Consider the following 16,329-nt stretch of genomic DNA (forward strand, 5'->3'; position numbering starts at 1 on the left):
CTATCGGCTGTGTCTCTACGCATGCACGCTTTGCTTATTGCATCTTAAAGGGGCTGTTACCTGTTTCAAAAAACTTGTTTAAAAAAACTTTATTGTGCCCTCGGGCTGCTCCCCGCAAGTGTTGTTAACCCTTCAGTTATGATTGCTACGTCGCGCTAGTGCATGCATTAATATTTTGTTTAATTCCTCGTTTGTTCTGTACTAAGACTGTATTAAATCACTCGCACCGAGTACAATCATTAATCTTCATTGCTCTGTTAATCTTACATGTTGTTAAAGAGTAACTAGTGTAGGGTATGGTGATAACAACTAGCATTATAAGATCCTAATAACACATATAGGTTACATTTCATATGATGAGTGCTGTTGAAACAATATTATGGTCACAAATAACAGAGTGGAATTTAATTGGTATTTGTGACCATAATATTGTTTCAACAGCACTATGAACAAAAACACTTGCGGGGAGCAGCCCGAGGGCACAATAACGTTTTTTGAAACAGGTAACAGCCCCTTTAAGATGCAATAAGCAAAGCGCGCATGCGTAGAGACACAGTCGATAGAACGAACGCCGAGCGGTTACCTGAGCGAGGCGAATGAAACGCGATATGCAACGATAAAGGTAAGCGTGAATAACAGCAGTTTAAAACTTAGGCTTAGTACTATACGAGCCAAAGAAAGTTGAATTGAGAGGCCTACCACTCGCATTAAGCGGCATGAGTACTAAGGATATTTTTTAGCGCATAGTAGTCACGGGAGCGTTAAGGTCTAACGAGAGGCGAATACATATCGAATACAAAGACAACATAGCCGTTAGTCACAAGGGATAAAGAGTGGTGAATTAGTAACAGGGGATACTAGCAAACTATAACAGACATGTAAACAAGCATTAAGCTCAAAGAGTTAATTAATTGTATTACAATATATCCATGGGCACCACGAGTTATTAAGGGGTGTTTACATTTTATTTTTTGTAGAGCCTATCACTGATGAAGGCGAATACGCCGAAATGCATTGGAATTGAATTTTACAAATAAGGATAATGCTCATGTATAAAGTGAAAAGGAAATAAAAGCAATTATGGATGTGATTGAAACATCGTCAAGATGAACAATTAAAACTAAGATTGAATAAAAATAACAACGAGTGGAGAAAATGTATTCAGAGTTAAAGTTAAGCCGATTGTAAACAGGAAACAACCAGTGCCCAAAGAGACTGCCCTATTATCTTTCTTTGATGCCACACAAAGCATATTGCAAAACAGTGCACAAGAATGGGCCAAGAAGTCAAAGCATTCTCCATTAACTGAAGATTGTGAAGATGCTTTCAGCAAGTCTAGCAAGTGCCAAGGATCTCTTACAGGAAAGCACTTCAGCTCAGGTATCGATTTTGACAGGTCATCACACAACTTTTTCAGCTACGTTGCTGAATCACTGCAAATACAAACAATATCACTCCAATCTTTGATTAACTTGGTAAGAACGTTTTGCAGCAGCATTCCAAGTGACACTACGTTCCATGTTTTCAAAAAGTCTGGTGTCATGCTTTCACGCTATCCTAGATGCTTGGTGACAGCACTCTTCACATATACGCATCTGATGGAGACTACTAGCCACAGATTCCTTCACGTAGAATTATCCCCAGGCGTGAGACTGCATCCGGAAACTTTTCTTGCCACAGCAACCCTTGGAGCCAGGGGTGGGGCGACATCACGGGACTCCGCCCAGGCGTCGTCCGCGTGCGTGATGTTAGCGAGGTCACATAAGACCCGCCCCGGCGCACCTACGTCAGTTTTTTCCTTTTCCACGTGCAACGCGGATCCGGTCCTTTGGGCCTGTTTGGGGCCCCCCTTTTTTCCCCCATTTCTCTTTTGTGGGACAGTGGGCGAATGCCTTTTGGCTTCAAAACTTGTTCTTTTTCTGGGCGTCCTATGTCGGCGACCAACCCTCATCTCATTTGTATGTCATGTTTGGGGGAGGATCACTGTGCCACTGATTGTCCGGACTGTCGACCAGTTGAAGCCGAAGTCTCGACGGGAGCGCCGAATGAAACTTCTCTCGGCGCGTCTCTCCAGGTCGGCGTCCTCCCCTCGGTCTACTTCGGCAGACGGCTTCAGATACGGCCGTGGTCTTCGTCCTTGCCCTTCTTCGATGTCGCGTGAGCTTCGCTCCCCGATGGGTAAGTGTGAGAAAGTGGCTCTATATGTACTGGACCAAAGTAAGGTACGGTGTATTGAGTCCACAATCCCCAGACGTATAACAGAGGTTAAAGTCTGGTCTGACCGCACTCTCTAAAGTGGTAGCTTGGTCGAGCAGTAAGGCAATACCAGAGGTCAGTGTAAAGCACTTGTTGCACACACTCAGTCAGCAAAAGGTTTCACACACTCAAGAACTGAACTCTAGACCAATTGTTTTCATATCCAAAGATCTAGTTGTTTTATTTTTAGAACCAACAGGTATCAAAATATACTTTTCTCGATATGAGTACTCTCATGTTATTACTTTGCAAAGAGGCAATAAACTTTGTAAATACAATAGGTACAATGGTTGCAGTAGGCAACACAATTCTAAACACAATTTAACATTGAGCTAAATGGGGTTTTCTACATAAATGCAGTTGATTACTTTAGAGATTACTTTTGTAACTTCATAACTGGACCCTAGATTCAGTCTTGGGGTCTAAGCTGAAAACAGTTTAGTAAAACCGTTTTAGTTATTGCAATGATTTCTAAAGAATATAAAGGTATTTTAAAAGTGGACACTTAGAAACTTGTTAGTGCAAAACCAGCAATGTTATCCAATGGAAGGAAATTCAAAGCACAGGCAAAGTAGGTTCTCGTTACTTTTGTAATCCAGTACTGGACTCCTAGGTTCAGCACTGGGGTCTCTACGTAAGACAGGTAAGTAATTACGTTTTAGTAGTTGGTACGATTTTTAAGGAATATTTGTAAGTAGACACTTCAAAGAAATTTCACAGAAAAACAGTCAATGGTTTCCTATCGACGAAATTTAGATTACTAGTAACCCCGGTCGTGATTACTTTTGTCGTTCAGTACTGGGCTAAAAGATACAGCACTGGCTTCTCTCCTGATTACAGGTGAGTACTTCGGATTTCGATATTAGGCTGATTTAAGATGAATATTTTAACATTTCAAAACTTCACACTTAGAAGAATTTTCACAGAAAAACAGTCAATGGTTTCCTATGGCAGAAATTTAGATTACTAGCAAACACATGTTGTGATTACTTCTGCGGTTCAGTACTGGGCTACAAGGTACAGTACTGGCTTCTCTCCTGATTCCAGGTGAATAATTCGAAATTCGTTATTCGGCTGATTTTAGATGAATATTTTAAAGTTTCAAAACTTCACACTTAGAAGAAATTTCGAGTCAAACCAGTCAATGTTATCCTATGGCAGGAAAGTGAGTCATCGGTTTTCAGGTGAGTACTCGTCTGGTGAAGTTAAGGTTCCGGGCATAGACTCAGGGGCTCCCCAGGGTCAGATATGTACAGTTGGTACACCCTCAGCGGCACAGGGGCGGCCGGGTGCAGAGGTAGTTAGGCCCAATGTTATCTAATGAGAGGCAGGTGGCCTTCGGTTGGTGACTGCTGGCTAGCTGGCCACGCGGCTGTGGGAGCTGGGCTCCTGTTCACTTGCTCATGGCAAATGGGGATGTAGAATAGGAGAAAGGTTGCACTCCCAGGGGCACTCGGGCCGGCGGGGTGCAGAGTGCTTTTGAGCCGTCCGGCGCTCAATGTTATTCAATGAGGATCTTGAAAAGGGAACCAAGGCTGCAGGCTCGGGGATGGAGACGCTCCTGGAGCGACCAACACTTCGAGGGGTAAGTTGGGATCTTGGAGAATAGGTAGGCACCTAGGAGGTGGGCACAGGGGGCCGTGGGCCGCCGGGTGCAGGGTTGTCTTTTGGGGTCGGGAAATCTTACCCCCTGTTGGTCGCGGTCGGAGGGGTCTTTTGTCTTGAGGCGGCAGGCGTCGTCAGGGTCGTCGAGGAGGTTCCTTGGGCACTGGATTTCAGGTCAGAATCGCCGAGGGGACATCCTCAGGGTCTTGATTCACCCCGGCACAGGCCCAGCTTGGCGGGTGCAGAGTGTGCAGGGTTCGCGGTTCCGAGCTGATGCCAGGGCTTGTTACTTGCTTTGAGCAGTACCACTGCTCGTGGGAGACCCAGGTAGTCAGAGTCACAAGGCAGTCAGGTCCTCAGGGGGTTTTAGAGGTTGCTGACCTCTGGAGATGCTGGGGTTTAACAGGAGCAGGTTCGAGGGTCGACAGGCCGGTAGGGCTGGGGCCAAATCAGTTGGTGTCTTCCTTTTTTGTAGCAGCTGCATGGCAGGTCTTCGTGTTCCTTGATCTTCTTTATTGTGTCGTAATCTGGATCTGTAGAAAAAGGTTCAGGATGCCCCTAATTACTTCATTTAGGGGCGTTACAGGTAGGGCAAGGTCCCTGTCCTGGGGTGGGTACACCCCCTAGCCTGCTCCTCTCCTGTGGGAGGGGGGCAGGAGCCTAGCTGTGATTGGGCAGGGCTCCCCATGTTCAAGATGGCCGGAGCCCAGGGTCGTGCATCACCTTGCCTCTCCCACCTGAGGTGTGGAGTTGGCACACGCTGGCACACCACCCTTTCTGACGTAGGTTTTCCCGCCAGTCTTACAGCCAGAGTGGGGGTCAGAACTGGTGGGGGTCAGTTGCTGAGTACAGCAAGTGGTCTGGAGAAGCTCACAAAGGCGGAATGCCTTTGAAGCTTCCCCTGCCCATTCTGTGGGAGGAGGCTTGGCACCTCGTCCCAGGATGTGCATTGTTGCAGGCCCAGGAGAGCGGGGAGCTCTCCACCCAGGGGTCCAACAACATGTCTGCTGTGTGGCAGCCTTAGCAGCTTCTCAGACAAGACTTGGATTGTAGGTTAAGTTTCAGGGGGCATCTCTAAGATGCCCTCTGTAGTGCATTGTATAATAAATCCCACACTGGCATCATTGTGGGTTTAATGTGCTGAGAAGTTTGATATCAAACTTGTCAGTGTTCAGTGTAGCCATTATGGTGCTGTGAAGTTCGTAATGACAACCTCCCAGCCCCATATACTCTTAATGGCATCACTGCATTTACAGTGCCCAGGAATGGCTCTGGGTACTTTAGTGCCCAGGAATGGCCCTGGGTACTGGGTGGCACAATACGTGCTGCAGCCCTTAGGGTTCTTCTCTGGTCACAATGACCTGGGTACCTAGGGTACCATTTACTAGGGGCTGACATGTGGCCAGAGATGGCAATTGGGTTTAGGCTTTAGTATAGTTTTTAGGGCAGGAACACAGGCCCTGGGTACCTGATTGGCAGGGTCCCAGGGCACACCAAGGAAAGGTGCATCAGGTATCAGGCGAAAAGTGGGGGTGTACTGCAACAGAAACTCACTTTCTCACAGTAAGTGTCGCAGTATGTCCCCGGGGGCTGGTTTCAAGCCGGCCGGGGGCGTGGACTCTCCTCGGGTGATGCGGCCCCGCGTGCCGTCCTATCCACCGTTTCCCGGTGTTGGGGCATCGAGAGTCCAAATGGAGACATACGCAGGAGCTCTGCAGGCCTCGCTAGTGTCTCCTCTTCCTCCTGGGGCGTTGCCAGATTCCCCCCCCCCTTGCACGGGGCCCTCTGCGGTGCCGCCGGCGGGTCTGGCACTGGCGCCAACTGGTTTGGATCCAGACTTGGATGATATGGTGATGTTGGGGTGCGGCTCCTCTGGGGCACCTCCTTCACGCCACGGTGTCTCTGCCTCGCCGCACACACCTGCAAGACTCCCTGTGGCGGCGCGGGAGGTCGCCGGGGCTCGGGTCGCATCCCTGAGCCCCTCTCGGTCCTTTGACAAGGTGGTCCTGTCTAAGGTCAAAGTGACGCCGCAGCAGTTGGCACGTGCGGAGCCACAGGGGTCGGCGGCCCCTCCTCATCCCGCTCCGGGTCGAGGCCGGATGAGGACTCCTCGTCCCTCTGCGGGTCCCTCTCGTTCCTTACCGCAGGCGGTGGCCTCGGAGGGTGAATCGGTGACTGAATCGTCTCTGGTGCCGCCACATGGGTTGCCGAGCGATCTCCGCCAAATTCTGGGCCACGACTGGCGGAAGACTTCGGGTCATTCCCCGAGGCCTTCTCGTTCCCCCACACCGGTATCTACCTCAGAGGGGGTTGGGTCGGCGTGATCCTGGGGCTGGCTCGACTCCAGCTCCACTCCGGTCTCTGGTGCGGGATGACTTGGTGGACTCTTGTCCAGTGATGCCGGATGGCTCCGGCGTCCTGCCTCAGGCGGCGGACTCTACGGATCGTGTAGGGGTCGTACCGCGGATTAGTCTTCGGACGCTCCATCTTCCCCAGAGGCAGGCTGTATTTTGGTGTTGTCCTCTCTAGAGACTGGCCGACGTGTGATGTCTTTTTCACCGGCGTCGAAGAGCGGCTCACTCCCCTACCTGAGGCAGAGGTGTTCGTCGGAAGAGCGGCAGGTCCCTCATTCTTCAGCTCCCTCTGGCTTCCAGATCTGGCCCCTGCCTGTCCCGCTTGGAATCGGGGACGGCCGCCTTAGTTTGCAGCCGTCGCCCGTGGAGGAGCTGCTTTCTCCGTCGCGGAGCCCTATGGAGGCAGGTGCTCACGTGGTGTCTACGGCTGTAGGCGTCCTGCGCATGGGTGACCCGGTGGCTCACATTCCGGTGGACCACCTCTTGGAGGTCCTCCACCAGGGCTCTGGTGGGAGAGAAATCTTACTCCCCTTTGCAGGTTGCCTTCTTTCTTCCTTGACAGGGTTTGGAGGCGGCCTGCCTCAGGGGACATCTTCTGCACCAGCACCTCACGGCGCCCCGTGACCCAGAGTGTCTGTCCCTTCACCCCTCGGCTGCCAGTCCCCTTTTGCGGACCGCTTTTCCCTCCCTGCCGCCACTGTTGACTCCACCGTCCCGGGAGGCCTGCTGGCTGGACTCATGGGGGTGCAACATTTTTGCCTCGACTAGCGCTACCCTGCGGGCACTTAACACCTTGTGTGTTCTGGCTAGAGCCTCCTCCTGTCTGTGGGACTCTACTGAGTCTCCGGGATCTGCGGCGTCCCAGGAGCCTGGTCAGGTGGACTTGCGGCATCATGCGGCGGATGGCCGGGAGCTTGCGGCGTTTATTCTCCGCTCTGCTCTGGATATTTCAGAGGTGCTGGGCCGGGCCATGGCTTCCTCGGTCGCTCTCAGTCGCCATGCTTGGCTTCGGGACGAAGTATTCCATGAGAATATTCGGGAGCGACTCATTGACCTGCCGTTTGACGGTACCGTGTTGTTCCATGCCCCGGCTGGCTCTGCCATCCAAAGACTCTTGGCGGGCCTCCGCCCTCCTCCTCCTCCGCCTTATCATCCTCCATCTCCTCCTCAGTGACTCGTGAGTTGCGCTGCTTCTGGGCCTTCTTAGGCGGATTGTTCTGGTTGTGGAGTGTCTTTTTCTAGCCATAGCGTCCTCTCTGGACTTTGGCATTGGTGGCTGCTGGACGGCGCTTTGTTACTTAGGTTTGTGTTATTTCGCAGACTCGGCCTCAGATTTGGCCTTATGCTTGGTTGGGCTGCTTGTCAAGCCCTTCCGGGGTTTTTTTTTTTCCCCGTGGCTCTTTTGTTCTTTCCTCTGCTGCGGAGGTTCTTCCAAAGAGGATTCCCATAGTTTGGGACTTGCCATACCCTTGTGGAGTAGTGGTAGCTCTTCTATGGCTTGCGCCCTGCTTGGGGTTCTGGTTGCCTTTGGGTGCCTGTTCTCCATGGCGTTGTGTGATTGCCTAGCTGCTTGAGGTCGTCTGAGTGGCCGCTCGTAGTGGTGTGCCCGGGCTCCCCCTCTCCCGACTCCTGTCCTGAGGGCTGGGGTGCTCATGTGTCCCCCCCTCCTGCCAGGAGCTGCCTACTCTCCTCCGTGGAATTCGGGCTGCTCCTCTTGCTTCTGGCGGCTTGTCTGCTGGTGCTGTCATTGCTGGCAGGTTGCTCTCCGTCTGGAGTGGGTTTGCCTTCTTTTCCAATGCTTCCTTGGGTCTTCTAGGCTGCTTCTTCTTCTTCCGCTCTTCCTGTCTTGGCTTTGAGCGGCGGTATGTTTGCCTTGTGAAGGAGTGGGGTGCTTGGCCCCTCTGGCCTTGCCCTTGGACCCTCTGTTGTGATTGTGCTGGACTCTTCTTCACTCCCTCCTACCTCCCTAGGGTTGGTGGGGTTCTGCTTGTGGGGTTCCCATTGCCTGCCGGGGGCGAGTTTCTCCCTGGTCCACAGCTCTGCTCCCCTGTTGGACCCCTGGTCTGTCTTGGCTGGTGGTGTCCTTTCGCAGACAGTCCTTCCCTGGGGGTATTGCTAGGGTATCTATTCTACGTGAAAGAATCTGCAGCTAGTAGTCTCTATCAGATGTACCGGTAACCATGTATCTGGTAGAGATGATTCTAGCCGCAGATTCCGTCACGGCCCACCCTACCTCCCCTGTTCTGCAAGGACCCTTCGGTTGGTCTTTGGTGCTTGCCTCCCAGCGGAGGGGGCTGTGTCTCCTGTAAGTGCCTTCCTTGTTCTGAACGTGTGGCTCTGTCTGGGGGCGGTTCATTCCTCCTTGGTTCTTTGGAGGATCGGGTTCCGGTGCTCCGGTACCTTGGTGCCCCCTGCTCTGGCTCTCCCGGGTTAGGGGGGATTGCTTCTATTCCTGTTCTTCCCGCACCCCCCCCCCCTCCTTCCTTCCATTGCTTCCTCTGATATGGGTTCACTGGCCATGTTTGCCCTTGCCCCTTGGGGTGGTTTGGAGGTTGTTGTCCCTGTCTGTCTTGGAGCTGGTCCCCTTCCTTGCTCAGGTTGGAGGAGGTAGTTTACTATGCGTGCCATGACCTCTACGCATGATCCATGTCTCTGGGGCACAGGGATGGGAGGCTGTCTTATGCTGGGAGGGTGGCGGCGCAGGGCTCTGCTTTGTCTTTCTTCTTTCCCTGTCTTTAGGTTCTGCGGTGTTGTCACTACTCTTGTGGTGTGGTTAGTCACCGCTTCTTTCCAATTGTTTCTGCTCTTCGCACACTGTTCCCATGCTTCCACAGTTTTTTATCTGGTGGTTCCGCGTTGTGGTGCGGAAAAGTTCTCCGAAGAAAACTGACGTAGGCGCGCCAGGGCTGGTCTTATGTGACCTCGCTGACGTCACGACCGTGGACGAAGCCTGGGCGGAGTTGCGTGATGTCGCCCCGCCCCCGGCGCGCAGGGTTGCTGTGGCAAGAAAAGTTTCCGGATCTAGTCTCACACCTGGGAATAATTCTACGTGAAGGAATCTGCGGCTAGAATCATCTCTACCAGATACATTGTTACCGAAGGTAAGTAACTTTTTCGTCACTACTCCTTGCATTAAATGTTTAAATCCTAGGGTGTTTGGCAATTCACCTACTATCAATACCGACAGGCTAGAAAAGGAGGCTGATGTATTAAGGGGTTTTACCCAATCTCTGTGGATAAATGTGATGGTATATATTGCGAAAGGTTCTTATGAAACCTGCCATTTTACCTATCAGTGAAATAATCAAATGTAGCCAAAGTATCAAACGTAATTTTGACATTTCCTGATTCTCTACAGTTTATAAAATAATTAAACAAGACCTAAAACATGCTTCTAAACCCTGCATCTATAGACCAAAGACCACAAAACTGAAAAAAGGAAGAAGAAACCATATGTTAACCCAGTCTTTCTTGCTGCTACCTTGTATGACAAAGTTACATTGTATTGGTCCCTTCAGGAAGAAATAAAAACAACTTTTGCTCTCCTTTTCTTTGAATGGTAGTTTGTGCAGGTGTTTTTTCAGTGTTCATATGTATACACTGGTGAGGACTAGTTCCCTTTAATGGGGGTTTTATCAGTTTTTATAGGTTTAAACCTAAAACCGTATTACTGATCTGCACTAAATTTGTCAGACCCTTATGTTTAGCTTACGATGTAGAGGTTCATGAAAATCCATCATGGAGGGGCAAAGTTTGAGGGGTTCAAAGACATGTTAATTTTCTAGTAACTTTGGAATGGTATGGTATTTGAATCAACAAAATCTGATATGGGGATGGGCAAAGATAAATGGGCAATTTGCATTGTGAATTTGCCGGACTCTATTTGGTGCTTATGGGTGGGAAGGCTTTGCTCAGTGGACTTTGGTGCAGGCATGCCTTGTACGCAGTCTGCCAACCCCTACTGCTCCTAGCCATGTAGTATTTCAAATGCTGTAAAGAAGTTAATCACGGTGTAGGAATCTCAGGTTTCAGACAGATCCATTAAGGAGCAGAGATCCCTGCAGGAGTCAAAATGGAAATGACAACTTTTTACCACACCATTAAGTGGTCCCCTCCTCCTCCTCCTCCCATAAATGATTTGGAGAAAGGTGTTTTTCAACCACTCCCAGCTCCTCCCTCTCTGTCATTGTATCTGTCCCCCGTCCTTCCCCACCCCTTTGTTGGATCTGCAGGAAACCTGAGGTGTATGTGCTGGGTCTACCATGTTAACAGTCTGCCAGATTTCCTGCATATTCATTGTGGATACATACGGAATGATTGATTCAAAATGAAGTTAGCCATCAGAGGAGATGCATGATAAAGTTCCTTTATTGTGTGTGTGTCATAGACCAGAGAAGGTTAATTCAATTATGTTTTGAAAGAGCAACCTCTCGTTTTGAGCTGTGGTCAGTTGAATTAAGTTGTTTACAGCCTGCATTCACTTTTTATAGTCTTGCATGTTAAGAGTGGTTATCTGTGTGTTGCTTCTTTTCATTTCTATGATTGTGTAATTTGTGATTACAGTGCACTTCGAGGCAACGTGCCAAGCAGCACTACTGCACACACTGGCACTCCTCTTTGCAGTAAACACAAACGTCTCGCTGTGCTTCGTGTGGTGAGAAAAGATGGAGACAACAAGGGAAGGCAATTCTATGGTTGTGCCATGCCCATGGAAACTAAATGTGATTTCTTTGAAGTAAGTAGTTCAATCAGAAGTGATTTGAATCCGTATTATTCTACCAATTACTTGTTTTAAATTAATAAATACAAAATAAAGCTAAACTTCTATGCCTGTTTGTAGCACCACATTATTTCTTGTGTAAATAGTGGACTGAAACACTGCTGAGGCAGTTTTTAGATGAGACATGTTTGTCGAACATAATGTTTGCTATAAGGCCTTTCACTCACCATAAATCAGCCAATGGCTTGAGACGTTGTCACATCTTGGATGACTTGCATGAGAATTTTAGTCTCCTCATAAGGTCTCGCCTATGCAGCGCATGCGCTCAATAGGAAAAGACCTTTAGCAATTGTTAGAAATGGGGATTTCCGGTTGGCTAAGGCTTGCGCCCAAGCCAGGCAGAAACCACCACTCTAGCCAGGGCAAGGAAGTCAACCGCCAAAGATAACCCCTGCTCACCCCCTTGGTAGCTTGGCACGAGCAGTCAGGCTTATCTCGGAGGCGATGTGTAAAGCGTTTGCGCGTGCACCCAGCAACAACACCCAAGGCCCACCACAAAGGGAACTCCACACAAGGTTATATATAAAAATAGCCTTTGTATTATACCAAACACATTAGATAATAAACACACACTTTACAATGTGCCATAGGCACGGGCAGAATTTACAGGGGATTATGTACATGGGACAGGGCCACGTGGGCTACTGTCAGGAATAAGCACTTGGTAGAACTAGCACTTGGTAGAATTAGCACTTTGGAGGAATAACGCTTAGTACATAGCACATATAATAACTGTAGCACCAAATAGCAAATGTAGCACACAACCAGTAACCACTGGTAGTGTCATCTAGATATGCTGTGCCTATATGCTGTGTTAAGTTAGCATGAGCTTATTAGGGGTTTAAACGCCATTTTACCTTTCTGCTGCTTCTGCACACGACACATAACTGTTATTGTAGCTTTGAGCCTAGTAGAGTGTTTTTGATTCACACACGAATAATATGTTGTTACTCTGATATCAGCTTTGCTTAGTGAGCTGTGTCTGTACAGTGAGTGCTGAAGCCTTCAAGAATATCTCGACACAGTTGTTGTGAGGTCTGATCTTCGCACCTTCCTAGACATAACATACATGCAGCTGCGGCCAAATTCAGGCTTTAGGCACATTTTATATTGCTTTGCACAGAGCATACACACACTTGATGGTGCTTCGCATGCAGAGAGCTGTGGAAGATGATGTGATCCCCTACCACTAGGATCTGAGGTATGGGTCCGCCCTGCTAAAACCCAAAGAGACCTTCTTAGATATAATATAATATACTAGCTAGGGAGGGTGAGAATTAGGTGTTTTTTAGCCCTATTCATTTTAGCATTTTACCATGCTTTCACCTTTTGTATTTTATGGACTAGTAACTATGCTGATTACTTTGTTGCTTATAATATGTTTGCTTGTATTAGCTAAGATACTGCGTTTGAGAACACTGCATTAGTAAATAAACATTTCAAATGTGCACGCGTCCTCTTTTACTCCTTGTTCTGGATTGAACTGATTGTATAACGAAAGAGTGTTCATGTGTTCCACGTTACCTGAGGTATTCTAAGTCCATGTTCTGGTTTGTCTAAGCATTGGGAGTTTGTAATGAACAATGAGACACTGTAGCTAGTCTGGTAGGGGATTTTGGGTACTAAGGTGAGTTTTGGCACACCCTAACTCACTGAGGTTCCAAGTCTCTATGCACAGTTCTGTAGGAGAACGGAATTCCTGCGACATGGCGCCCAATCGTTGGTGGTCTTATTACATGACACTTGAGTAGTGCAATGGTCAATCCTTAACACCTTCACTATTGTTTCCGGTTAAAGGTGGTGTCGGACAAACGTACCTATTTTTACATAGGTCTTTTCAAGCTTGAATCTTTCTAAAAAGGTTTCCTTGAATTACTACCCAGTTGTGCTACAAAGTTTACTTTGTACCTCTTTCTTTCTGTGTCGTTATGGCAGCGGTGAACATTCCACAGCATAGTCGCATTGCGGTGCGCAACGATTTGCAGCATTATAATGTTCCTGTGGATGGCATGGCCGTGATTATGGTGGTGAGTGCAGAGGTAGCTTACCCTTACGAAATGTTTTACTCGTGGGTGACTTTCCCAGCTGTGAACGCAAATACTACTGTGTTCGACACATACACTCCCACTGCTGTGCCACTGGAATATACTCCGTATAGGGCACAGGAAGTTCCTATTGATGCCTGGCAGCACCGCGTTTGGTTTGATGGCGCCCTACCACACTCTTTGTCAGCTCCGAGGTTAGGTCCTTTGTCCATTCCAGGCGAAAATTGGCCTGTTTTTTCTGGATTTACGCCTTATCCTTAACACAGCGCATGTACCCGCGTTGAGCTAAGACGACTAAATGTAGTCGCAATTAGCGTGATTAGGTTGTTAGTGCACTACATAACCCGTAATCTCCCGGGCGGGGCCCCAGGAGCTGCGGCGCTTCCTGCTGGACAGGGCCGTATGAAGCTCAGTCCCGTAATGGTCAACGCTGTGATGGGCAAGCGCCCCCAGGATAGGGATGATTTTCCTTTCTGGCTTGCCGAAAAGTTTGACCAACTGGAAGCAGTATTTCCTAACACGACTCCTGGTGAGAAACACAGGATTCTGACAATTAGCATGCCGAAAGACTTGACCCCTGAAATAGGTGACTGTGAGACCTGGTGTAGAACATTTGCGGCAGTCTATGCGAGGTGTTACGGCACACTGTCTATGACTGTTTTGCCAACGGTCCTTAAACGTGTTCAGGATGAGCACGGACCTGAATCTGCTGTTGAATTGGGTATGCGCCTTTGTGGCTCCTTTGATGTAGTTTACGATCTCATACTTGCTAATGTCAAGGGGGATGCGGTGAACTTTCAGGTAGCCAATGCTTTGCAGGCGATTCTCGAGGTCGAGAAACACCGACAGTTAGCACGAATAATTGTGGCGGCTTATAAAAAAAGTGGGCCGCAATAGTAGGGGTCTCAAGCCTTTTTCTACTAAAGAGAAAAAACAACCCCAAGGGCAGAAGTCAGAAACTGAAGAATAGCCCAAGACCAAAAAATAGAATTGGCCGAAAAAAAAAAGGGGGGGGAAGAAACAACAACAGAGACAAGAGTCTCGTCCTGCGTCTCCATTGCCTGCGCCCCCAGAACGTGTTTATGACTTGCGCGATCGCACAACGATAAAAATCACCTGATCGATTTCAGGTTTCTGATCAACGCTCTCCTCGTTCTTTTCAGGACTCATCGGCCTCATCGACCGATGGAGGAGGAGGCAGCAGGGGTTGGGGTGGCCAGCAGGGACGCGACCAGCCCCGTCCGAAAGACGGTAAAGGCAAGTAGGACGATTTTACACCGAAAAGACCCCAGTTTCAAAAGAAGAAAGTCGCCACTTTATCAGCGAGATATGCCACAGATAGTGAGAACGCAGCTTCGGAATAAGACATGGGCTCTGACCTTGCTGGGCAGCGCGGCGGAGATCACCATAGTGCGAGAGGCCCTCCGTCCACTACTGAAGGTGACAGCGACTGATCGTTATGTTGTTGTGAAAACTGCTGACACTCGGGTTGCTCCCCCTGACAGACTTTGTGAAATAGTCCTGTTCATTGAAGGTGACATTCAATGTACCATAAAAGGGTTATTTGGGAAAATGTTACAACTACCTATTACATTTTGTTAGCGGAGGCTGACTGGCCCCCACCTTTTGTTCTCGCAGCTCCAAGAGGGGAGAAGGTAATGCTCCCTAGTTTTGCGCACACGGTCTCAAAGGAACATGCGGTGAATTTTGCAGAAGAGTGGGCTAGAGCCCTTGCGCGGGCTCTGTACCGTACACACTGTGGTTGGGATAAATTTTCCCCACACCACGAAATTCCTTTGCGGTCACAGCCACAGCTTCAACCTCAATATCCCATCAGACGTGAAGCTGAGGCTTCCGTTGCGGAAATTCTTGTACAATTGGAATATCAAGGTGTAATTGAAACGTGTGTTTCACCAATGAATAACTCCTTTTACTGTGACCAAGCCTGACGGGTCATATCGTTTGGTATTGGATTATCGGCATTTGAACTCGCATTGCCGTGCCTGTGCAGTACAGAATACTCACGGCTCTGCCTTGGTGGATAGTCTTGTGCGTAAGAGGTGTAAAAAGACGCTTGGTTTTTATGCCCACCATTTGGATGGTCTAAGTTCTCAATGGACGAGTTTTACATGCGGTGGCGTCCAAAAAGAGTTCAAAAGGTTACCAATGGCCTATAAGAATAGTCCCGGCGTATTTGCTGCCCGCATAGTCTCTCTCTTGGAGAGAATCGACCCTGATGCATGCTTGTGTGTGGATGACATCTATCTAACAGACGACGAACTTTGGGAGCATCTGTGTCGAGTTGACCTCATAATTTGTAGCTTTGCGGACTTCGGTTACAAATTCAACTTTGCAAAGTCCCACATTGCAGAGTACACCGTGTTGTTCCTGGGCTATGAGCTCAACAATGAAGGTAGAGGATTAGCTCCTCACTTCTTGGAGAAATGCGCACAGCTGCACGCTCCGACAACTCTGAAAAAATTACAGTCATTGCTGGGATTTTTAAATTTCGGAAGGACATGCATTACGGAATATGCCCAGCGTATCAAGCCTTTGTATGCTTTGATATAACCAAATTTGACCAAATCGTGCTGGCTGCCAGAACACTCAGCTATACTGCAATCTTTACAGGCTGATCTGTTCGCTTCTAAATACTTACTGACTCGTGATAACCACACCAACCTGGGGGGTTTAACTTACCTTACTTTTAACGAAGGAGACACAGTACCTATTGCCTTCAAGTCACACTTGTACACTGCGGCTGAAATGCGATTTTCCACTGTGGAGAAAGTTTTAACAGCTGTACAGATGGCGATTCTTATGGAACGTGCTCTGTCACAGGGAAAACGCATGTTGGTTGTTATCCCGTGTCCTGCTTTGGAAGCAGTTACGAAAGCCAGTCTACCAAATTCTAAGGCTTTGCACCCTCGGTGGATACAATGGGCTGCTTCATTGACATCTCCGGATGTCACGTTTATTTTTGACGCCTCCTTGCGGTCGCAGGAGTTTTCGCAATATGAATTTGTTCATCCTGCGCCTTTGGCTATGCGGCCTTTGGAGGATTTCCCTTGTATCATATACACTGATGGTTCAGCGCAGGTTGCGCATGGTTCTAAACACGCCTACGTTTCCGCATGCGCCATTGTGGTAGGTGCCATGGTGAACGATGAGTTCAAGTCCAGAGTTGTGCACACACAGACTCTAGGGGACTGCACCGCACAATTAGCAGAGCTTTGTGCTTTGATCCTTGCATTAGAGTACGCTGATCCTAGTGTGATGACGCTTATTG

At 48.8% G+C, this 16,329-nt stretch overlaps 1 protein-coding gene across 1 annotated transcript in view; it reads left to right on the plus strand.

The window, feature by feature from the left end:
- NEIL3 (nei like DNA glycosylase 3) overlaps window positions 1–16,329 on the plus strand; it is a 243,898-nt gene that overhangs the window by 192,383 nt on the left and 35,186 nt on the right. Inside the window, exon 10 of the mRNA XM_078677091.1 lies at window positions 10,779–10,950. Within this exon, the coding sequence (XP_078533217.1) occupies window positions 10,779–10,950 (172 nt within the window). The remainder of the gene's footprint in view (window positions 1–10,778; window positions 10,951–16,329) is intronic.

This window comes from Lissotriton helveticus, chromosome 2_1, assembly GCF_964261635.1.
Source record: "Lissotriton helveticus chromosome 2_1, aLisHel1.1, whole genome shotgun sequence".
Classification (NCBI taxonomy): Eukaryota; Metazoa; Chordata; class Amphibia; order Caudata; family Salamandridae; genus Lissotriton; species Lissotriton helveticus.